General features: G+C 40.3%; 1 protein-coding gene across 1 annotated transcript in view; it reads right to left on the bottom strand.

Moving 5' to 3' along the window:
• Positions 1–25,824, bottom strand: part of sntg2 (syntrophin, gamma 2) — a 219,256-nt gene that overhangs the window by 138,733 nt on the left and 54,699 nt on the right. The window contains exons 7-8 of the mRNA XM_048597103.1: positions 24,870–24,957; positions 19,022–19,113 (exon numbers count right to left, since the gene is read on the bottom strand). Coding sequence (XP_048453060.1) covers positions 19,022–19,113; positions 24,870–24,957 — 180 coding nt within the window. The remainder of the gene's footprint in view (positions 1–19,021; positions 19,114–24,869; positions 24,958–25,824) is intronic.

Here is a 25,824-nt window from a genome sequence, read left to right as displayed (position 1 = left end):
ATTCTATCCTCTCAACATCCAACCGGGGGTGCGACCATAGACAGGGAAACATAATGGTCTATGTTCAACATCACAGCAACACCACCATCTGCAAGTTCCCCTTCAAGCACATTCACCACCCTAACTTTGAACTAGATTGTTGTTCCTTCACTGTCACTTGGACAAAATCCTGGAGCTTACTTCCGAACAGTACTGTGTGTGTACCCACCCCTCTCACCCCATTGGCTACAACAGTTCAAAGTGGCATCTCACTACCACCTTCTCAAGGGGCAATTAAGGATGGGCTATAAATGCTGACCTAGCCAGTGGTGTTCACATCCCCTGAGTGGATATATTTTAAAAATATCCCATTGCCTCCATTCTGCAGCAGTTCACAGTGCCATGATGTCAAATCAAAGGGCGATTATGTGGGCTATCTGCTGGTGACATGGCTGCTCCATGCCCAATCCATATATGGAGCTACAATGTGCATATGCTAAAAACTATACTACTTCAATACAGATATAGCAGGAACTGCAGATGCTGGAGAATCTGAGATAACAAGGTGTAGAGCTGGATGAACACAGCAGACCAAGCAGCATCAGAGGAGCAGGAAGGCTGACGTTTCGGGCCTAGACCGAAAGGGTCTAGGCCCGAAACGTCAGCTTTCCTGCTCCTCTGATGCTGCTTGACCTTCAGATTCTTGAACTTCTTTTCCCTGTAGTTAACTGATTTGGACATTTCTTTTTAAACTATGCCAATATTACCTTAATAATTCTTCACAAATAAATAGCACTGTTCTGGCTCTAATGACACTAGATCCTGGATTCAAGCATTCCTTTATCTTTTGCTACTGAGCCCGTAGTATTAAATAAGAATGCAACACATTTAACAAGAACTCAAAATAATACATCTAAGGGCTCTAAAACTTTTGAGCCTCCCAGTTGTATTTTTTAATAGATTAGTTAAGGAGTGAAAACAAAGCATTGTCAATAAAGCAGTTGGCAGAACAAGGAAACTGGACAGATTTGTGAAAAAATTGCTGTACGATATTGACTTTCAAAACAAAAGCCTCATGAGATAAATGAAAATAATATCTGCATAATCTAAACACACAGTTCAAAAGACTCAAATATTAATATAACCTAAAAAACATGAGAGAAATTCCCTTGAATCGAAATTCCAGTATAGCTACAACACTAACATCTACCTGACAACGTGGAAAAATGCCCAGGTTAACGCTATACACAAAATGCAGAACAAACCCAAAACCTGGTCAATTATCAGCCCATCAGTCTACTCTTGATCATCAGTGAAGTGATGGAACCTGTCATCAACAGTGCTAGCAAGCAGCACTGACTCAGTAATAACCTCACTGACACCCAGATTGTGTTCTGCCAGGGCCACTCAGCTCCTGACCTCATTACAGCCTTGGTTCAAACATGGACAAAAACACTGAATTCCAGAGGTGAGGTGGGAGAGACAGTCCTTGACATGAGGGCCACATTCAACAAAGTGTGGTATCAAATAGCCTTAGCAAAACTGGAATCAATGGGTATCGGGGCAAAATCTCCACTGTTTGGAGTCATACTTGGCACATACAAAGATAGTTGTGATTGTTGGAGGTCAGTCGTTTCAGCTGTAAGACATCTCTGCAGGAGTTCTTCAGGGTACTGTCCTAGACCCAAACATCTTCAGCTGCTTCGTCAATGACCTTCACACCATCGTAAGATCATGTTTTCCAATGATTGAATAATGATCAGCACCATTCACACCTCCTCAAATACTGAAGCAGTCCACATCCAAGTACATCAAGAACGGGACAATATCCCGGCTTGGGATGAAAAGTAACAAGTAGCATTCATTACACACAAAGTCCAGGCAGTGACCATCTCCAATAATACACAATTTAGCCATTGCTCCTTGACATTCAATGACATTACCATCACTGAATCCCACATTATTAACATCCTGGGAGTTACCATTGACGAGAAACTGAACTGGATTCACAATACAACTATGCAGATAGCTACAAGAGCAGGGCAGAAGCTAGGAATTCTACAATGAGTGTCTCATTTCTTGCCTCCTTAAAGTCTTTCCAGCATGTACAAGGCACAAGTCAGAAGTGTGTTCGAATACTCCTCACTTGCCTGGATGGTGCAGCTCCAACAACACTCAAGAAGCTTGACATTGTCCAGGAAAGATCAGTTAACTTTATTGGCACCACATCCACAAGAATCCACTCTCTCGGCCACCGATGCTCAGTAACAACAATACTATCTACAAGATGCACTGCAGAAATTCACCAAAGATCCTTCGACAATACCTTCCAAACCCATGATCTCTTCTATCTAGAAGAACAATGGCAGCAGGTGCATTGGAAAACCACCATCTGCAAGTTACCCTCCAAAACATTCACCATTCTGACTTCGAAGTGTAACACTGTTCTTTCGGTGTTGCTGGTCAAAATTATGGAATTTCCTCCACAAAGGGATTGTGTGTCTACCTACAGCACATGGTCAGCAGCAGTTCAAGAAGACAGCTCACTATTACTTTCTTAAGACCAGGCAGCAACTCCCATGACTCATGAGTGAATAAAAAGAACACTGTTTTGCTAAGCTGATGTTGAGGAAATATATTTGGAATAAATATAGCAATAAATGCTTGTTAAGTTGAAGATGAACAAGCCATTTTATTCCCAATTAGACTGTTGCTTTTTGATCTTTCCTCCTCAATTCATCGTGCTATCCCTCAATCTCTAATTCTTTCATCAATTTCTCAAAGTGATTTTGAATTTCCAGCATAGAGCTTCCATTTAAACCATAGAAAAATCGTGGAAGGGAATTATAGTAACTGAAATCCTAAAGTTTGACCCCACCAAAGAAAATAGACAATGGTCCAAACTGGTTATAATATTCTTGTAAAATTAGTAACGTTCTGTCCAGTCTATGGGATTTGGTAAAAATAGTTCTGCCTTTGTTTCCTTCTTATTTTTAATTTTCCAATTTATAATTTGATGAGACCATTTGATTTGCATCACTGCTAACTTAAACAATTCATTTGGCTAATGCTGGCTATTCATAATGCAAATTAAATATGGATTTTTATATTTAAATAGTGCAAAGCGCAAACATTCCACAAGTTGTTTGCTCAGTGGGTAACTCTTAAAAAGTGGAATCCACAAAATAGCAGATTATATAACCAAGCTTAAGCTTACATTCACAAGATCAAAGAACTGGCTTGACTGCTTGCAAAATGCAAAACAACCGTAGGACAATGTGAGATTGCTGTTAGCATGGAAGTAAGGTTAAAACTTGCCCAAATCAGAGATATGTATTGAATACTGGACCATAAATTGTTACGTTTCTTTATGTGGTAAAACAGACCTGCAAAAAATATCTGTTTAGCATTCATGATCTTCCAGCTCCAGCCTTCTACTCATCTTTCCTTTCCTCCTCACTCCCCTTCATTGACTTCATTGGTTGTGCTTTCTGAAATTCTCTCCCTAGCCCCACACTGTTTTAAACAAAAACATCTTGAAATTAATTACTTCAGGAAAATATACTGCTTTCAGTCTTTTTATCTTCCTTGTTCAGAATCCTTTCCAACGCATATGTCTGAAGGGCCTTGGGATTTTTTGTTTGTCCCTGTTAAAGGGGATTCAGGCTCATTCTTGTTTGTTCTTTTCATTTAATCTTCCTTTGCAACTCTATGAGTGAGTCATATCCTCTTTTATCCTCCTTCTCAGCACTTATGCACAGCAGGAAGGTTTTGACAAATATAACTCGCTGATCCAAGGCAATCACTATCATTGAAGCTTGACTTGCTGTTCTCCAGATGATGGATTGTGAAATTTAGCAGGATGCGAATCTCCATTGATCATCTCTGTCCATTAATCTTAAAACTCAATTTAAATTAAGCATTCATTAATTTCTTTGTTGAAAGAGGGAATTGATATTGCTTTTTTTTTGCTGCTCCACTGATCAAATGAAACACAAAAGCTTCTATTACTTAAGATATGGTGTGCTTTAAGCCTGTATCTTTTGTTCTACATTCCCAGTTGAATGTAATGGGTGTTTTTGCATCTACATTCTCGACGTTTTTCATCATTTTAAAGAGCTGAGTGAAGTCCTTGTCCAAATGATTTCTTTCCAATGTCCTCATGTTTAGTCAGGCATTAATCTCCATTTTAACTGTTATTTTTTTCATTGAAGGCAACTCGTCTGACATTCTCATTAGTGGTAAAGGCTTCCACCAAAGAGGAAATTATTCAATGATCAAGTGAGCATCTCACACCTTTCATTTTAGTTCTAACAGCACAATGAAATTGTATGACATAAGTTACCACGATCCAACAAATTTTATTTGAAAGCAGGACAATAACTCTGGAACAGGATTGATGCATGACCATAACATATAAACTAATGAGTTCGACATAGGATCACTAGTTGTACCCTACAAGACAGGCATTCCCATCCCTGAAGCCCAAGTCCTGCTAAAGCAGAAACTCTGCCACAGGTATCATGTCATGCAAGCTGAACGCGTGACCCTTTTGCATTCGTGCAATGAACATAGAACAGAGAACATAGAACAGTACAGCACAGTCCAGGCCCTTTGGCCCACGATGTTGTGCCAACCTATTATCCTACTAAGATCAATTTACCCTGCATACCCTACAATGCTAGGACTCAGCGCGCATTTCTGTAGCATATCTTGCTTTTCAAGAAATTATCCTCTATTGCCTGCCCAGAAATCTGGTGTGCTTAAGACAGTTTTCAATTCAATAAAGCTAATTCAATTCAGATTGAAAGTGGTCCAGCCTGTAATCTCATTACAACTCACCTCAGATGGCATCGTCTTCTGATAACAGCCCAAAACTTCCATTTTACTCTTAGGTCTGTGTTGAGCTTACATTCATAGCTGCCAGACAATCCCCACCAAAGGTGAACAGTCTTCTGATAGGAATTCTTCACTTGACTGTCCACAGCACGAGCTCCAGACAACGTTTTATCCAAAATATTTGGCACAAGATAGTTCACAGTTGCATGGCAACATCCAGAGTCAGGATTGTTTCATGATTTCAGAACATGTTGAAATGTTACAATTTCACAGTGGCAACTATGAGATTTTCATGCTTTCTTCACATATTGTCTGCCATCAACCTTGATCAAATAATTATTTAAATATAGGTCAGTGAGTCATTAACCAGAAATATTGACATTCAAGGGTCCCATCAAGGATATGGTTAGAACATTATAAAAAAATATAAGCAGAGGCTTGTAAAAATATTTGAGGGAGAGAAACTGGCTAACCCTTAATCACTGTACCCATTTATTGAATAGAAGGTATCACAGTAAATTGCTGCTATCTGCTGGTTTATATGATTGCTACATGCTACCAGTACTAATGTACTTTTCACTGGCTGCCCACTGCAGCAGACGGGCCAATTTTGGTTAACATTATTAAGACAGCCTGAACCTTGTATATGAGTCATAATCTATGCTGTGATGCTTTGAGGTATGTCTGAATATGAGAGATCACTAATATTTACAATCACTGCACAGTCTTGGTTCAAGATGTGCAGAGTATAAGTTAGCTGTATCTGCAGGTGGACCACCATGCAAATGATCAGCAAGCAGTGGGAACAATTACTAGTTGAATTGCGCATCTTTTAACATGTGGTTTTGAATTATTAGATTTATTCATTATAATAGAGTAAGATTCTTTGTTATTGACCTTTTCTCGATCAGATCTGAAAGAACCTCAAGGCAGTTAAAAGCCTAACATTACAGTAGTAAAAATAGGAAAGCAGATTATTACTTAAATGGTTGCAAATTGAGAGAAGAGAAAGTTCGGAGGAGCGTCCTCATGTACTGAAAGTCACTGATAGTATGCCTTCAAGGGGAAGCAAGCCGTAAAGAAAGCAAACTGCATGTTGGCTTCATAGCAAGAAAATTTGAGTACAGAAGTAAGGATATCTTGCTGCAATTATACAGGGCATTGCTGAGGCCAAACTGGGTTACTGTGTGCAGTTTTGGTCTCCTTATCTGAGGAAGGCTGTTCTTGCTATAGAGGACGTGCAGCAAAGACTTACCAAGTTGATTCCTTGGATGGCAGGTCTGCTGTATGAGGACAGTTTGAGTTGGTTAGGATCGTATTTACTGAATTTTAGAAGTATGAGAGGAGTTCTCATAGATATCTACAAAATTCTAACAGGACTTGACTGGTTAGATGTAGAAGGGATGTACCCAATGGTGGGGCTGTGCAGAACCAGGGATCATACTTTAAGGATAAGGGCTAGACCTTTTAGGACTGAGGTGGGGAGAGATTTCCCCCAGAGAGTGGTGAATTCATTACGACAGAACAATTCAGATCTAAATGTAAAATGGAAGTTTTGGGCTGTTAACAGCAGATGCTGCTATTTGAGGTGAGTTGCTGAGGTCAAAACATAATGTGTTTTTAAGGAGGTAGATATAACTCTTGTGACTAAAGAGATCAAGGGTTATGGGGCGACGATGGAGTTAGAATATTGAGCTTGATAATCAGCCATAATTATTATAAGCAAGCTCGAAGGGTCAAATTATCTATTCTTGTTCCTACCTACTCTTTTTCTATGCTTTTATATCCAAGAATTGGAATCCTCCTAATCTGTGGTGGAAGAGGAAAAAGAAAGTAAAGATGAAAAGACATTCTGTTTTGGCCTTACCTGAAGTTACCAATTCAGCAACTGGCACAGCAAGTATGAGCCAGTGCACACAAAATGATCATGTTGGCACCAGCTGATTGGAGATTAGTTTTGCTGAAGCCAGACTCAAATGTGTCTTCAATGGGTCAGTCTACAGAAGAAAGTTGATGGGTGTACACACCCAAATGCTTGGTGAATTGAAAAGCCTGCTTAATGTTAAAACATTAAACCAACTCAGCATAAACCTTTATACAGTGTTTCAAGCACATCCTTTCCAAAATGAAACAAGTGGTCCTCTTCTGTGGACCCACCATTGTGAAATGTCGAGTAGTCAATTCCACAGTTTTTACTGCATCAGAAGAGGCTTCCATGGAACAACTGTAGAGGCAATGTATCCAGTGGCCCTTTTGGTTCTGGACATCAGTATTCCAAAAGGATACCGTGCCCTCACGGTAGTTGACTAGTCATTTCCACTAATACATTTGTACAGATTAGTCGGATTACAGAGGTGCTACCTGGGAGAAGTAGTAGTTGCTGGGAGCAACTATAGGAAGACAGACTTCCTGATCCTAACCCTGCCCTAAACCATGTATTGATTGATTTATTGATTGATTGATTTGTTGTCACGTGTACCAAAATACAGTGAAAAGCTTTGTTTATGAGAGGTACAGGCAGAAAACAGCAAGCAAAGGATGTACAGATCAAAAAGACTGAGAGGCATACAGATTACATTGCAGGTTACATTATTTGAGGCTAGAGTCCATTCAACAGTCTGATAATGGCTGGAAATAAGCTGTTCCTGAACCTGCTTATGCATGTGCTCAGGCTCCTGTATCTTCTGCCTGACGGAAGAGGTCATAGGAGATCATTGCCGGGGTGCGATGGGTCTTTGATATTAGCCACCTTTCTGCAGCAGAGCCATGTAAATAGAGTCCATGGATGGAAGGTTGGCTTCCGTGATGGTCTGGGCTGTGCACACCACCTTCTGTAGTTTCTTATGGCCCTGGGCAGAGCAGTTGCCAGACCAGGCTGTTATGCACCCGGACAGTATGCTTTCAATGGTGCATCTGTAGATGTTGGTGAGGGACCTCATGGACATGCCAAATTTCCTGAGCCCGCCTGAGGAAGAAGAGGCTTTGTTGTGCCTTCTTGACTGTTGCATTTATGTGGGAATTCCAAGACAGGTCATCGGTTAGGTAAGTAGTAGCTCTAAATTTGCTGGGTCAATCAAAGTGAGATAAAATGTATGAAGCCTGACCTATTAAAAGTTCAATCAGTCAGATAGTGACTTATTGTTTTCTAAGTCTTCTGAAGGGATATGTGTGTTTAAATTAAGTGTTGCAACTTAGGAAGTGGTGAACTGAACTGGTGACACAGTATGTCTGGATCGAGATAGTAGGAACTGCAGATGCTGGAGAATCTGAGATAACAAGGTGTAGAGCTGGATGAACACAGTAGGCCACGCAGCATCAGAGGAGCAGGAAAGCTGATGTTTCGGGCCTTTCTGAAGGAGGGTCTAAGCCCGAAACATCAGCTTTCCTGCTCCTCTGATGCTTGGCCTGTTGTGTTCATCCAGCTCTACACCTTGTTATGTCTGGATCGAGTCCTGTTCAAACCAGACGCAAGGCCCAAAATTGAATAATTAAACACTGCCATCAAAAGAGAGCACAGTTGATCACAGGGGTGTGCTGCATAAATATCACACAGTTGATTTGCCAACACAAAAGCTATATGGGAATAATTACATGAGCAGCAGTGAGCAATTCGGACCAAGGTTTGTTAAAACCAAAAAACAGATACCCTTCCAGAAAAGAAAAGTCCTAATGTGTGAAACATCAACTCACTGTGGGAGATATGACACACTTGTGACATTTGCTAGCTGTCAACTGACCAATGGTTGAAGACTGGACAGTGTATGCAAGGTAAGCTCATGATGCATTACCATTATTGCTGTGTGTTACTATTTTGTTGTGTACCTTACTTCAATGGAGAACAATTGGTTAGGGGATGGCCTTAGATTACTGCTACCCAGACCAAGGACAGTGGCCTACAACAAGTGCATTTGCTGGTTTCAGGCGGATGAGACTCCTGCAGATGACCCCTCTGGGTCCAGAGTTGCTGGAGGTCCCCACCGGTGCCATCTCCAGTCTCTTCAATTGATGGTCAACCATGTTCTGTTACTACTTCTCGGCAGCTCCTGGGAAAGCGGCTTATACAGGCAATACGGCAAACAAAGGCACATATAATGTGGGGACTAGGGTATTGCAGCAAGATTTTTAAGTTAAGTTTGTATGCCTGACCTATAAATTTTAGCGGAATGTGGATTTTCTAGTGACTTCTATTTTTGGCATTACCACAAAGAGGATATGGTGTTGGTTAATGATAGAGTTTGGGACTTCTCGTAGTGCCTCAAAAGGAGAGGGGGACACTTGCCACAAATTGGTCCCCATAGCAAAACCTGCACGCAGACCTTTTAACAGGAGAGGCTGTTGTGCTCCACTTACAACAGGGGCTCTGGCTGACTAGGAATCTCAACCATCCTTCCTGCCAGCCATCAGGCTTTTTGAAAGGATTTGCAATCTGTTTAGCCAAGATGTAGGATAACAAGTTGTGGAGCTGGATAAATACAGCAGGCCAAGCAGCATCATAGGAGCAGGAAGGCCTGAAGGGTCTAGGCCCGAAACGTCAGCCTTCCTGCTCCTATGATGCTGCTTGGTCTGCTGTGTTCATCCAGCTCTACACCTTGTTATCTCAGATTCTCCAGCATCTGCAGTTCCTACTATCTCTAGCCAAGATGTAGCCATACTTTTCTTGGCCATAAAGCTCTGATGTGAGAGGTGACACAAAGCTTCTGGCTCAGAGACAGGAACACAATGAGTCACATCATAACCCTGACTGTGGGACCACTGGTGAATGGAGAGTTGTAGTTGAGCAAGGCAACATCATTGATTAACTATACCATGTGGTAGAGTCCATTTTGTAGTCATTCTTTTATTTCCTGTCACTTCACTTGCTGCTGCACTTTCTCTGACTTCTTGCAATCTTTCTTTATTAACTTCTTGCCAGTTATGTAATGGTGCTGCTGTAATTCCCACATAATGAGCAATTTGTGAAGTATGCAGCAAACTAATGTAGCTTCTAATATCCACTTAGCTATGTGAAGGAGGCTCTCCCAAAATAGTCCAGGTGGACACAGAATCATAGAATCCGTACAGTGTGGAAGCAAGCCAGTTGGTCCATCGAGCCCACACTGACCCTCTGAAGAACATCCTCCTCAGATTCAACCTCCTACCCTATCCCTGTAAGCCTGCATTTTCCCATGGCCTATGCCTCCTTGGACAGTATGGGGCATGGGAAAAACAGAGTTAACGTTTCGGGTCCACTGACCCTTCCTCAGTTCTGAGGAAGGGAACTCTGTTTTTTCCTTCACAGATGCTGCCAGACCTGCTGAGCTTTTCCAACAACTTTGTTTTTGTTTCTGATTTACAGCATCCACAGTTATTTCCGTGTTTACTAAGCCATTAGCAAGTAATTTACCTAATTCAATTTCCGTGGTGCACAATGTTTGAGGTAGCTTTATTTGCTAAAGACTGAAAAAGCTGTGACTGAAACCTTCCACCCGCTTTGCCAAATAAACCACAAGAGCATAAGAATTAGAAGCAAGGGTAAGACTTCAACTGTCTGTCTGTCCCATATAACCCTTGATTCCCTTGGCTTTAGATATATTCAATGACTCGGCCTCCTGGGCTCTCTGAAACAAGGACTGCATTTCCTGTGGTTTTCAAATTGTCTGTTTGGTCCTTAATATTTCAAACCTGACTCTTTCCAGGTGGATGCCAAGACATTAAGAATTCCTAAAAAAAAAATCAAAGAACTGTGGATGCCAGAAATCTCAAAGATAAACAGAAATTGCTGGAGAAACTCAGCAGGTCTGGCAACATCTGTGAGAAAGCAGAGTTAACATTTCGGGCCTAGTGACTCTTCTTCAGAACCTTTTTGATAAAAGGACACTGGATCACCACACTACATTTAATGGCAAGGTCCTGGGGAGTGTTGTTGAACAAAGGGACCTTGGAGTGTAGATTTGTTGTTCCTTGAAAGTGAAGTCACAGGCAGATAGGATAGTGAAGAAGGCATTTGGGATGCTTGCCGTTATTGGTCAGTGTATTGAATATAGGAGTTGGGAGGTGATGTTGCAGCTGTATAGGACATTGGTTAGGCCACTTTTGGAATACTGCATTCAATTCTGGTCTTCCTGTTTTAGGAAAGATGTTATTAAACTTGAGAATGTTCAGAAAAGATTTGCCAGGATATTGCCAGAGTTGGAGGGTTTGAGGTAGAGGGAGAGGCTGAAAAGGCTGCGCTATTTACTGTGGAGCGTCGGAGGCTGAGAGGTTACCATATCAAAATTTATAAAATCATGATAGCATGAATAGGATGAATAGCCAAGGTCTTTTCCCCAGGGTAGGGGAAAACTAGAGGGCATGGGCTTAAGGTGAGAGAGGAAACATTTAAAAGGGGGCCTAAGGGGCAACCTTTACATACAAAAAGGGTGGTGTGTGTAATAGAACGAGCTGCCTGAAGAAGTGGTGGAGCCTGGTACAATTACAACATTTAAAGGGCATCTGGGTGGTTATATGAACAGGAAGGGTTTGGAGGGATACGGGCAAAATGCTGGCAAATGGGACTAGATTAATTTACCTTATCTGGTCGGCATGGATGAATTGGACTGAAGGGTTGTTTCCATGCTGTACATCTCTTTGTATTGCAATTGTCATAGTTTGGCTCCTCCACATGCTGTTAGATGGGCCTGTGGGCAAACTCCACCTCATCCAAAGTCATTATGTTCAAGCATTAGTCTGAAGACAGGTTGCCACAGAGTCCAATTTCTCTCCAGAATGCTTTACCAGGAATAACGCTGGAAGACACATCTCTAGGTCTGTTCTAGACCAATTGATAAATACATTACAATGATTGTTTACCAGCTTCATCATCTTTATATCATTTGACAATCAGGAAGGAAAAAGTTGAGTTTAATACACCTTTGCCTTTTCTCATCTTGTATATCTTACATTTCTATGATTTTGTTCCAGTCACAGGCTTTGAATCGATTCAAGTTGATTCTGAGCGGAACATTCCATTTTGTCCAGTATTTGTTATTAAAATACTATGAAAGGCAAGAGGAATAAATCAGTGCTGCAGCAAATTCCTCGATAATGCAAATTAACTTTTGCCCACTCTCTGCACCTAAACAAAATTTTCACTGTTTACTCTTAAGCCTGTGACCTTCACAGACTGCTGAACCAGAACCATTTAATCCTGGATGCATGCATTGTCCACAGGGAGTGAGGTTGCTGCTAAAAAAAACACAAAAGAGCAGCAATAGTTCTTTTGTCAACAAATTTGTTTCAATTTCTGCAAACTCAACAGTCAAGGCACAAAAGGATCTTTAGCAAAATCCTTATACCAGAAGCTAGAATTTAGATTTGAATAGTTTAGATGTCATTGGAAGTTGTTTTCTCACCTTGAAATTATCACTTTAAAGTGCAAAGAAAATAAAGTATATATTTCATGTCATAATACAATTTAAAGTACAAGTAAATCTAGATGCTCAAAACTCAGCCTCCATGAAGCACTGTGCAATTGTATTTAACCACAATCTGTAACACAAAGTACATCTCTGGTACATCTCTTATTCAATCATCACCAACGAAAGGGCTCAAAATGATTCAATGAAGGTGGAAGATCATGCCAAGAGCAGCACCAAGCATAGCTCAAAATGAGGTGTCGACCTGTGAAGCTACAATGCAGAATTACATGCTAAACAATGGAAGTAGCATAGGATGTACAAAGCAAACTAAATGGTGCTGAAACCAGTGGATCAAATCAAAGCTTCACAGTCATGATACATCTGATGATTTACAATTAAATAGAGGAGCAGGGGCTCTCAAAACATTTGCATCTTCAATAACAGGGGAGCCCATAATGTCAGTGCACAAGACGAGGCTGGAGTAGTTGTAACCATATACAGTCAGAAGTTCCAAGTGCACTTGTAAGTGTCCCTCCAAATCATTGTCGCCTGATTTGCACTTTATCTCTGTTCATCAGTGTCACTGAATCAAATTCCTGCACCTTCCCCAACAGCACAGAGGGTGCCCTTATATTACAGACTGTTATAGTTCAAGAACTGCGAACTTCTCAAATGCAATTAAGGAATGGAAACGAATGGTGGCCCTGTCAGTAATACTCACATTCCAAGGACAAAAAAGTAGAGGATTGGTTGAGTTGCAACTGGTTATATTTGCAACCAATGAATGTTATGATAAAAACAAGCAGAATTATAAACACAGGGTTTCCATTTTGGTGATAACTCTGTTATCATCATAACATTCTAATGTGCCACAAATACATCACAGTGAAAGTGTGCTAGATGGCAAATTATCCTCTGACATCTAACAGTCTGTAACCTGAATTCTGTAGACTTGCATCTCTACCTTTATAAAACAGATGTGCAATGTGGTAGAACAGGGTAGATATCTTTTTAAACAGAAGTTGGACTTTGAAAATCAAACAATCAACCAAATAGAACTGACAATAAATAGAACCAGACAATGAACCACATGGTAGATCTATTTCAACTAAAGTGAATCGTTGCATGGAATACAATGATGGTACATTGTTGGTTTAAATCTTCAGGATCAGAATGAAAATACAGGTGATGAGCAAGCAATTCTCATTGCCGGAACTTTCTGTTCTAGGATTCACTATCACCTCCAGCAGTGTGACACAAATTGTTTCATGGTGCATCACTGGGGAAGTCATATCTGAACTCTTGATCTAATGGAACATTACCCTTAAGGAAATTGCAACATTTCAAACAAGATCAGATGAGGGGAACATCTGATTCAAGAACTTAAGATCCTCAAATTAAGTGGAAAAAGTTACTGAGAAAAGCCTTGGTCCAGGTCTTCAAATGGCACCGGGGCACTGATGTTCCAGCAGTTTATGAGGTTGCTGATTTAGTATGTTAGTACATAACCAAAGGATATGGCTTTCATATTAAATAGATCAGCTGAGAGAAGAAGCGGTAGAACACACATCTGCCACTGTGCTCCCTGCACAATGCAATCGATGTGCATAATTATGTAGCAGGTCTGATCAGTAAGTTTCCAGATGACAAGAAAATTGGCGATGTGGTAAATAGTGAGGAGGAACACCTTAGGCTACAGGATGTTATAGAAGGGCTGAACAGTGGCAAATGAAACTTAATTCTGAAAAGTGTTAGGTGATGCTTTTGGGAGGATTAGCAAGGCAATGGAATATAAATTGAATGGTAGGACCCTAGAAAGTACAAATGCAGAGTGACATTGGCGTGCATGTTAATAGATCCTTGAAAGTAGCAGGAAGGGTAGAAAGGGTGGTTAAGAAGGTACATGAATTCTTGTCTTTATTAGTTAAGGCATCAAATACAAGAGCAAGGAGATTGTGTCAGAGCTGGATTTATAATGTTAGTTAGGCCACCGCTGGAGTACTGTGTGCAGTTCTGGTGACCACACTATAGGAAGAAGGTGACTGCATTAAGGTACAGACAAGATTCACCAAGATGATAACTGGGCTGGAGCAATTCAGTTGTGAAGAGAGACTGAATAAGCTAGAGTTTTCCTTAGAGTAGAGAAGGCTGAAGGGGATTTAACTGAGGTGTACAAAGTTCTAGGAGGCAATTGACTGAGTAAGATACGGACAACTTTTCTCCTTAGTAGAGAGGTCATTAACCAGGAATAGCAGGTTTAAAGTAAGGGGCAGAAAGTTTAAGGGGGATTTGAGGAAAAAAAAACATTCAGAGAGTTGTAGATGTCTGGAACTCACTGCCTGAAAGGGTGGTAGGGGCCTGAACTTTCAAGACTATTGATAGGTGCACTTGAAATGCCATAGAATACAAGGCTATAAGCCAAGTGCTGTAAAATGGATGTTCGATGACCACCAGAGTGGGAAGGATGGACTTGAAAAGTCCAATTTCCTGCTGTAAAGACTGTATGACTCTATTTCAAAATGAACTTTAAGCTGTATCAATTACTGAATGTGGGAACATGGACTTTTTAGCACCTTCCTGGGAATCACATCGCAAAATGCGATAATAGAAGGTAAAGAGGATGACAAAGAGAAAGCAAAAAGATTAAAAGCAATAAAGATGGATTATGGGTATGTTCAAAGAACTAGGTTTTCAAACGTTTTGTAAGATATCGAGAGTGAGTCAAAATATTTTGGGAAAAAAATCTTTAAATAGCAAGACATAGTGGGAGTAAAATTTGTCTTGGTTGATGTTCGATTTAGATCATGTCTGATTTTCTTTGCTCAGTCAAAAGAAAATCTAGGTGTATGAAAAATGGACTACCGTGATATACTTGTTCTGAGGAAGGGTCACCGGTCCTGAAATGTTAACTCTGATTTCTCTTCACAGATGCTGTCAGACCTGCTGAGCTTTTCCAGCAATTTCTATTTTTGTACCATGAAGTACTTGTTTTGTTTTACAACCCAAGACAGATTTCATCTCTTGTGACTGAGGCAGAAGCTTCAAATACAGAATAGAGAGAGATAGTAACAAAATAACCATTTATCCAGATTAGAGAAGCTGGGCATGAAAGCTGGGATATGTAACTGGAAGAGATCATGCTACAACCATTGGCCTTTCCAAAGGTCTCAATAGAAGTATTTGATTGATGTCAGGTAAGTGCAGTTGGAAAGAAAAAATGCCAATGGTAGCTGTGAATTTCCAGAGAACTGCTTAATGCAGGTAACATAGCAAGATGAATAGACCATTCAGCCCATTGGCCCTTGTCCACCGATCAAGATTATCATTGATCAATTGAATGTTTCAATTATTTTACCAACACTATTCCTATACTCCTTTACATCATTGGTAATCAGAAATCCAGCAATTTCCACCTCAAACATACTCTAATCCTAATTTTCCACAGTCCTCAGGGTTGAGAACTTCAAAAGTTCACAACCCTAATTTTTTAAAACCCTAAAATTCACAGCTCCCTTATTTTAAAATCATGTTGCCTGATTCTAGATTCCGCAATCAGGGGAAACTTCTTGCCTGCATTGACCTAGCCTTTTAAGTGTTTTATAAGATTTGATGAAATCACCCCTGATTCTTTGAATCTGCAGAATACAGGTCCTGTTACTCAATGTTTCTTCATGGAAAAATCCTGCCATCCATAAATAAATCTGGCGAACTTTTGTCGCACAACTTCTATGGCAAAAATATCCTTCCTGAGGTAAGGAGATCAAAACTACATGCAGTACGCCAGGTGCGATTTAACCAAGGCTTCTACATAACTGAAGCAAGACTTCACTAGTCCTGTACTCAGATCCTCTTGTTCTAAAGGCTAACATTCTAGTAGCCTCCCGAATAGCTTGCTAAACTCGCGTACTAGCCTTCAGTGGCTTATTAAAAAGGATCCCTTATAATAATCTATATTTCTATTTTTTTTAAAAATTCATTTACAGGATGAGGGCAGCACTGGCTAGGTAAGGCATCAAACCCAACCCAACTACCTGGAAAACGAGAGAACTTAAAAAACGAAATGCTGTTCTTGAGAAATCAAGATCCGCTGCAATTGTTTTGCACTGAATGACATAGAGTGTTGGGTTTCTATCTTAGCTCAGACTACAATATTGTGTTCAATATTTTACAAGTCAATGTGTCAGAGCATCTGAGAAGATTAACTCATTTCTGGAGACAAAAGACATTCACCACTCCTTGCACTTTATGTGAAGAATATCACTTTAAGAATTGGATTGGAGTTTATAGAGAGTATGGCCAGTGTTTGAAATAATCTAATGTCCTACAAGCTCCAGGAATACCTGTTTTGCTGGAATGAAGTGTGGAAAAGACTATTTCTTTGGGAGCCAGACGAGTCCCAGACTGAATTGATGTAAGGGTAGGTAAATATAATTCAGTTTTTCTTCATAATCATTGGGAACTAAGGAGCAGAACTTTCTTTCAGAAGATTAAATGCATAAAATGGAATTCATAATCATGTGGATTTTTCATGGTCTGTCAAAGCATGGTGATGATCCATATAGACCTTCCTCCATTGCATCATCTTATGATCCTTTGCTTTTGTGAACAAATGTGAAGGTTGGCACTACTAAGTGAGAAACATTTCATTTTTTTTCTCACCATTTTCTGTAGAATATTCTTTATTTTGGGAAGCAAGAGCCTACTAACAGAGTAAACAGTCAGCTCATTGTTAGATGATGCATTTCCTAAGCCCAGCTCTAATATTGAAATATTCAGCTGATAATAGCCTATTATTTTCACAAAAAAAAAATTCTAATCATGAAAGCATAAGAAAAGTAAATGCAGGTCAGTTTGGAAAATATCAGAACAATTATTCAAATTCCCAGTAGGAATCTGCTGTATATTTACACAACATATAAAGTGAAGCAGGCAACTTGATCTACAGTAAAACATCAGTTGGTCATATTATTAGGAGCTGATGTTACCAGATTGAATCATTTCTAAATAAAAACTGAAAGAACCGTGGATGTTGGAAATCAAAAACAAAAACAGGAATTCCAGAGGTTCTGAGGAAGACATTAACTCTGAATCCTCCCCACAGATGCTGCCAGAATTGCTGAGCTCCTCCATCAATTTCTGTCTCTTGCTTATGAATAATTTCTAGGTTGGTCATGAGAGATTTTCAGTAATTTGGATTGTAAATGGTTAACAGATATCTTCTTGATCTTTTTGTTGACATTTTTATCACAAGTGCTACGTCAGGTTTTTGGTTCTTAAGGGATTGAAATGAAATGCGCCAGTTAAATAATTATATGATTCTTCAGGAACTGAGCTGTTCAGCAATGTGGTGGCTGCTGTACCTATTAAATATAGAAATGGATAAGTGGTATGAATCTGCTAGAATTGGAAAATGATGATACATAAATCAGAGAAGGTTCCTAGGCCTGGGCATAGTGGATCACAAGGATCCAATACACACATGGAAGTCCAACATAAATCCAAAGCTGTAAGAGTTCCTGTCCAGTTCACATTATCTTAAGGAAAGTTGGGCAAGCTTTTCACAGTCTGATTTTCCTGTGCTTGCTGTTCCTCGATAATTCATCAGTCTCAGATAAAGACAGTTAACAATGTGTCTTAATTATTTACAAATCAGTGTGCTGGTCTAGTGTGTCTTTGTGCTAGGAATAAAGAGATTGATGAACTGTTTTTGTGTTTCTGTGTTGAAGTTTCACCACCCCTTCCCTCAAAATGTTATAATTCAGTGGAAACTTTGGCTTCACAATAAGATACTGAGCTTTGGATACTTAATCTAAAGCAAGAGTGAGGGTAATGAAATTCATTTAGTGAATTGAAGAAACAGGACCAAATCCCAATCAGTAGCACCTTTGAAACCCACAACCTCTACCATCTAGAAGGACAAGGGCAGCAGATATATGGCAACACATCACCAGCAAGTTCCCTCCAAGACATACAGCATCCTACTGGACTTGAAACTATATCACTGTTCCATCACTGTCATTGGGTTAAAATCCTGAAACTCCCTTCTTTGCACCTCCTCCGTAACAGGAGACTAAAGCAGTTCAAGAAAATAGCTTACCACCATCTTCTCCAGAGACAATTAGGATTAGGCAAATGAGGCTAACTCAGCTAGCAACACCTACACCTTATAAAAGAATAGATCAAAATGTATGGAGATAAAGAGGCGAACACTCTTTAGCTTGAGCTCAGCAACTGTAACACATGATTCTCTGCAAACTATGCATGGACATGTGTGTTATCCCCAAGTATCTTTTCTCAAGAATCGCCATTTATAAACAAAGACCTGATATCTGGAATCTGCACAGAAGACGGAAAGAGAGAAAGCAATAGTGTCAAAAATACTTTTTTTAAAATATGCAGTACGATGTAGGGAATGTAGCAGCTAATATATGCACAGCAAGCTTCCAGGACAATCAGGCGAAAATGACCAGATTATCAGGTTTTAAATATTAGTTGAGAATTAAGCATTCATCATGACAACAGGTAAAACTCGTCTGCTCCTCTTTGAAGTAGTGACATGGCATTTTATTTTGCCACCTGTAAGGTCCTTTGGTTTGGGGTAGTAGGAACTGCAGATGCTGGAGAATCTGAGACAACAAGGTGCAGGGCTGGATGAACACAGCAGGCCAAGCAGCATCATAGGAGCAGATGAAAGGTCCTTTGGTTTACTGTCTCAACTCTTGTTAATTTCAACAATGGGGAAAAAGTGCTGTGATAGACAATTTAAAACGAATACACCATTGTGCAATGACAATCTCTTATTGATAAAAGATAATAAATTAGCTTACGGTATTTGTAGAGTTCCCATTTAAATGTAAACCGCTATCAAACAGAGGAGAGGATGCCCCACTGCTATGGTCACTGGACGGCCCTGGTGAGCCTGCAAAATGAAAAAGAAAATACATTTTTCATAATTAGGAGCAATTAAGTGAGCAAGAGATTAATTCAGCATTTTATAACCTTATTGTAATCATAGAATCCCTACAGTGTGGAAACAGGCCATTCAGCCTATCGAGTCCACACCGACCCTCTGAATAGCATTTCACCCAGACCCACCCCATCCCTGTAACCCTGCATTTCCCCTGGCTAATGCACCTAGCCTACACATCACTGGACACTTTGGACAATTTAACATGGCCAATCCACCTAAACTACACATCTTGGACTGTGGGAGGAAACCCACACAGAACCGGGGAGAATGTGCAAACTCCACACAGACTTCTTTTACTTCACAAACATACTTAATTCATAAAAAAACACATCTTTATATGTACACTCCACAAAGACAGTGGCCCAAGAGTGGAATCAAACCTGGGTCACCGGTGCTGTGAAGCAGCAGGGTTAACCGCTGAGCCACCATGCTGCCCCTTGTCAGTCAGCATCATCACAATCAGTGACATGATATGGTTGGACAGGACCTTCGGCCCAACAAGTCCACACTGACCCTCAGAGCATCCCATCCCCCTACAACCCACCTAATCTACACATCCCTGAACACTATGGGTAATTTAACATGGCCAAGCCACCGAGCCTGCACATCTTTGGACTGTGGAGGAAAACAGAGCAAACCCGGAGGAAACCCATGCAGACACAGGGAGAATGTGCAAACTCCACACAGACAGTCACCCGAGGTTGGGATCGAACCCGGGTCCCTGGCACTGTGAGGCAGCAGTGCTAACCACTGAGCCACCATGTTATGTGGAAGATGATTTTGCCTTCTCCTTTTGAAACACAAATACAATTCCAAAAGTGGATTGCTATTGTTAGACAGTTACAATGAAAAGTCTGGCCATTTGGAAATCATGTCTTTCCTTCTTTTCACTTCACCTTTCCAATATCGATTTCTTTCAGATTTCATTTTTGTGCATAAATGAACAAACCTGACAGGCAAATGCAGGTAAATATTTTGGGTAATTACTAATGTGCAATTGGGGAGTGACATTTTATTTTGTATGTCACAACTCCAATACACATAGAATATTGGAAATGTATAGTTAAGGATTACAGTGACATCTAGTCAAAATCCAAAGTAAATTCATTTGAAGTTTACTTAACTTCATTCTCTGTATTCTTCAAACTGTATTCAAAATACTCATCACAAGACTTAACAGCAGATTATTTTGATGTTTAAGTCTGTCATCAACAGTTGGAAAATATATGTAAGTTCTCTTAGGCTGTTGTTCAAAAGTTGATAGAAAAAGGCAACACTGTGACTTGTATGTTCAATACTAATGTATAGCCAGTGTGAAAGAAAATAAAGTGAATTTTTCTTCAGTCACTGCCAATTACCAACTTACCAGACAGGAAAATGACAACTGGATTCTAGAATCATTGTGATTACAATGCACTACTGTGTTCTGCTGATGCTCCGCAGAATGGAATTTTCCTGAAAACGTACTCGACTGCGCAATCTAACATTTTGTAAAATATCATTAAATGCCTATCCTGGTTCTGCTTGTTTCATGAACTAGTTACCATGAACAATGGAGGCTTACACCATTTGGATTATCAAGTCTTTGCTAAGCAATCCAGAACTGTTCAGTGTCCTGTCCTTACTTGCACTTGTCATTGCTGAGAAGTCCCAAGTAAATTTTATGTAACATTTTCTCATGTGAATGTTGAGAGGTCAGGCATCATTTGGAGGACGAAATAGTGTCCAATGTGCATGTACACACTTGTGCAGCAAATCACACTGAACAACATCTTAATGGTCAGTGGTGTGCTGCAAGGATCAGTTCTAGGTCCACTGTTGTTTGTCATTTATATTAATAATTTGGATGAGAATATAGGAGGCACGGTTAATAAGTTTGCGGATGATACCAAAATCAGTGGTATAGTTGACAGTGAAGGAGCTTGTCCAAGAGTAGAATGAGATCTTGATCAGATGGTCCAATGGCCCGGATATTGGCAGATGGAGTTTAATTTTCATAAATGCGATATGTTGCATTTTGCTAAGGCAAACCAGGCGCTGCTTACACAGTTACTGGTAGGATCCTGGGGAATGTTGTTGAACAGAGGGACCTAGGGGTGCAGGTTCATTGTTCCTGAATGTGCCGTAGCAAGTAGACAGGGTGGTGAAGAAGGTGTTTGGTGTGCTTGCCTTTGTTGAGAATAGGAGTTGGGATGTCATGCCGCAGCTGTACAAGGCATTGGCGTGGCCACTTTTAGAGTAGTGTGTACAAATCTGGTTACCCTTCTTTACAAAGGATGTTGTTAAATTGGAAAAGGTGCAGAAAACATTTACAAGGATGTTGCTGGACATTTAGTTATAAGGAAAGACTGGATAGGCTGGGATTTTTTTCCTTGGAGCATAGGATGTTGACGGGTGTCCTTATAGAGGTTTATAAAATCATGAGGGGCATGGATAGGTTGAATAGCTAAGGCCTTTATTCCAGGGTATGGGAGTCCAAAACTAGAGGGCATAGGTTTAAGATGAGAGGGGAAAGATTTAAAAGGGACCTGACGATTAACTTTTTTACACAGAGGGTGATGAGTTTATGGAATGAGCTGCCAGAGGAAGTGATAGAGGTGGGTATAATTACAACATTTAAGAGACAATTGGACAGGTACACGAATAGGAAATGTTTTCAGGGATATGGGCCAAACACAGGCAAGCCATGCTGGTTCAGTTTAGGAAAGCTGGTAGGCATGGACAAGTTGTACTGAAGGGTCTGTTTCCATGATGTATGATTCTATGACTCTGTCAGGGCCTTAGTGTGTACAGTTAGACTACACTGGGAGAATTGCAGAGCACATTGGTTATAATTTTAAATAGTATGTAATACTGAGTTGATACCAGCAGTGTCATGTTGAAAATCTAAATTCCAGTCAAGCCTTTCTCTTAACCTGCACCATGGAAGATGCCAGTCAGCAGCAGGAATTGGCAAGCTGTTTGTTTTCTGATTGTTGCTTTGATTCTACAAATATTTTGTCCTTACTATGGCTCTTTCAAGTTGTAAAGATCTACAAGGGGTGTGACAGGACCTTCTGAATTAACTGTCTTCTTCTGCAGAAACCAGCTGCAAAATTAGATCGACCACTTCGAATACAATGTGACTGGGAAAATCAACAGAGGCTTGGCAGAGTGGGACAACTGCTGGTGAAGGGAGTAAGAGGAGACGAAACTACTCAGAAAGTGACCTTATTCACCCAGGATGCTGAGGGAGCAATTTTCCAACCTAAAGTTCTGCAAGGGACAAGATGCAAAACATGTATGTTCAATTAAATCTGACCCCGCTACATCTACAACTGCAAGTTCAATGCAGGGTAAAGCCTGCATTGACAATGGTTGTGAGTGTGCTTTTATTTTATTCTTTCATCAGATGTCAGCATGGTTATCAAGGCCAGAGATTGTTGCGCATCCCCAATTATCCTCTGCAGTCCTACAGTGTAGGTGCACTTGCAGAGCTATCGGGAAGGAAGTTCCAGCATCCCGATCCAGCAACAGTGAATGAATGGAGAGACAAGTTCCAAGTCAGGACGGTGAGTGGCTCAGAAGAGAATGTGCAAGTGGAGGTGTTCCTATGAACCAGCTGCTCCTTCTCTTTCTGGATAGCAGATGTCACACGTTTGCAAGGAGCTGACAACGGAGGTTTGGCAAGTTGCTGTGAGTCAACCACAATTCTCACGAGCTGCTTCAGTCACTGTACACTACCCCTTTAAGACGTGTTGGCAAACATTAGGTGGAAGTTACAACCCTGGATCTACTGCAGATGTGTGTAGCAAATGAACAAAGCAATTAGTGTTGTATGCACTTGGAAATCATTGCAATGAGCAGCCTGCACAAAGTTATTCTGATGCTCAGATCACATTGAGTGGACACAGGTTAATTGAACATTGCAATTTCTTGTCTGCTTTCAGGGACAATCTAATTTATACCCTGTAGAGATTATCTGTGAATGGGAATTGTTACTGCAGATTTTAATTTTGTTTTTCTCGTCCAGTGAACACATCTTGCTCAGCACCGTCCAATACATTTATACATTGTCTTCTGTTCACTTCAATTAAATTAAATGCTAAACTGCCTTCTCAAAAACTAGGTACCAGACAGAAAGAGTGCATGAAAAATTAGACTCGAATTTGATGGATATATTGTCATCAACCTGTTCAGGGATGTTATTGCACACACCTGAAGCGTATGGGACTTGAACTAGGAATTCCTGCCCAGAAATAGGAGCACTACCACTGTGCCACAAGAATTTGATGGAATTGGTCACATGAATGCCTTGTCCCTCATTGCTGAGTCTGCATTACAGGGCTTTTCCATGGGAATAGGGTTCAGAAACCCAAGGGCAGCACAGGCTTAACAACCAGTTGACAAAAGACTCCTTGTAGAAAAAGAAGACTCTCGGATTCTAAACCCTTTCTCCTTGAGGTTTGTCCTCCTCAATCGCCAGTTTGAGAGGGGTTCAGTTGTCAGGTACCTTTGTCAGGTAGCCCTGCACTTGAGCACTTTTCCATGGAGATTGCACCAATTACAGGTACAACTCCTGCTCAAGGGAAGCTTCAGAAACACCAGAGTAACATACTAGTCTATAAGTACATCTGCACTTTGTAGACTCTGTGACCGATTCACAGAACATCTGCGCTCTGTACACTGTAATCAACAGCACCTTCCAGTCACCAACCATTTTAACTCCCCCTCCCACTCCCTGGGTGACAGGTCCATCCTGGGCCTCCTCCAGTGTCACAATGATGCCACATGTAAACTGGAGGAACCACATCTCACATTCTGCCTTTGGACCTTACAGCCAGATGGCCTCAACATATTATTCACCAGTTTCAAAATCTCCCCACCCCTGGCCTCATCCCATGTCAAACCTTCCCTCTTATCCCCGCCTCCTTGACCTGACACAACCCGTCCATCTTCTTTCTCACCTATCCGCCCCACCCTTCCCACGACCTAACTCCACAACTCCCTACCTGCACCTCCGTATCATCATCTCACATACCTCCCCCCAGCTCCACCAACCCCTATTTATTTCTGAGCTCTCATTCCCCTCCCCAGTCCTGATAAAGGGTGTAAACCCAAAATGTCGACTTTCCTGCTCCTCTGATGCTGTCAGACCTACTGTGTTCCTTCAGCTCCACAGTGTATTGACTCTGACTCCAATATCTGCAGTTCTTCCTATCTCTGTACAAATAATTAACTTGTTAGGGAGGATGTTAGCTCAGCAACAGTCAAAACTGCACAATCAAATAAGTTGCTGTTGTGGATAATACAAGGTTCACTGACATGTTACTTTAATGGAGGTAAATTAACCTGAATGGGTGAGCACTTTGCAACAGTAGTGGGCAGAAGAATTCAGATGAATGTGTTGACTATTAATAGTACACTGCATGACTTATACATATTTTTGAAGTGGGCAAACTCCCAAGTGGCATAAGAACATAACATTTCTCAGGTGTTTGAAATATATTTACAATTAAAAATAAATAAATAATACAGGCCACATACTGGTACTAATGTGGGCAACAGTCATTTATAATGATATTCTGTGTAGTGCTGCCTTAAGCCCTTCTGTGTCACATTCAATGAAGCAACCTTTGGAGATTGCTTATGTCAATGCTGTTCTAATTTAGTGGCATCAAAGCAGAAAAGAACAATAAACAATCTATACTGTGCTTCTGTCTTACCTAGTGGGAGTTTAAGGAAGGAAGGGGCTTCCCTGAGGTACTGAACGGTAATGGTAACTTCATCGCCAGCATTTCGCAGGAGGTGCACCTGTCAATGTGATTTATAACATTAGTTTTACTGCAAAGAAGTCACCAAATACAGCAAATGCAACAAAAAAATCATAAGTCTTTCACTGCATCTAATGTTGCCCCATGCAGTCTCTCCTACTAAAACAAAAGGAGATTAAACAAAGTTAAGACAACTGAACTTAACAATCGTTTTCAACACAATTATAAAGCCATAAATAGGAAGTGATGGATGCTTATTCCACCTACTTTACAAACAAAATATTCCACTTTGAAAATATGACAGAAAAGCTCCGACCACATATTTTTCAGATGCCCCAATGGGATGCTTGAAAGGCATGTTATTCCTATTACACATGCAGAACAGAGACCCCCTGTTGATCACAAATGGTGCGCATGAATCTCCTGTAAAAATGTTTGCTTAAAATTAAATTAGATGCATCGTGTAAAATAATTTCCACATGTTTTATTGCTTTTTATTAAACAAGCCTTTTATATATCCTCACTGAGACCTGTTACGTAATTAGTTTCTTTGATTTTTTTTTATGGTATTAGTATGAAACAAATTTAAGGTTAAAGAGTTTTGATGATTTTACTTGATAAACATGCTGTACTGGACCAATACCTTCAAATTGGAGAAGGAATTTTTGATAAGAGTTCCATGCATTTTTCTAGCTTCAGTCACTTATTTATTCAATTACTTAATTATTCTCTCATTTGTACATTTTGATGAATGCTAATTAAGTTGGCTAGGAAGTTTAACAGGAATCTTATTTTGGGCAAACAGGAATGTAAAAGAATGTAAATGATGATTTCACACTCACATGAAATTCCAAGCTGACATGTTAAATTGATAACTGTGTCCAACTGTTCAGGTATACATAAAATA

This window comes from Rhincodon typus, chromosome 5 (genome assembly GCF_021869965.1).
Source record: "Rhincodon typus isolate 14 chromosome 5, sRhiTyp1.1, whole genome shotgun sequence".
Taxonomy (NCBI): domain Eukaryota; kingdom Metazoa; phylum Chordata; class Chondrichthyes; order Orectolobiformes; family Rhincodontidae; genus Rhincodon; species Rhincodon typus.
The sequence above is the reverse complement of the archived record's forward strand: the minus strand, read 5'-3'. Positions and strand labels throughout refer to the sequence as shown.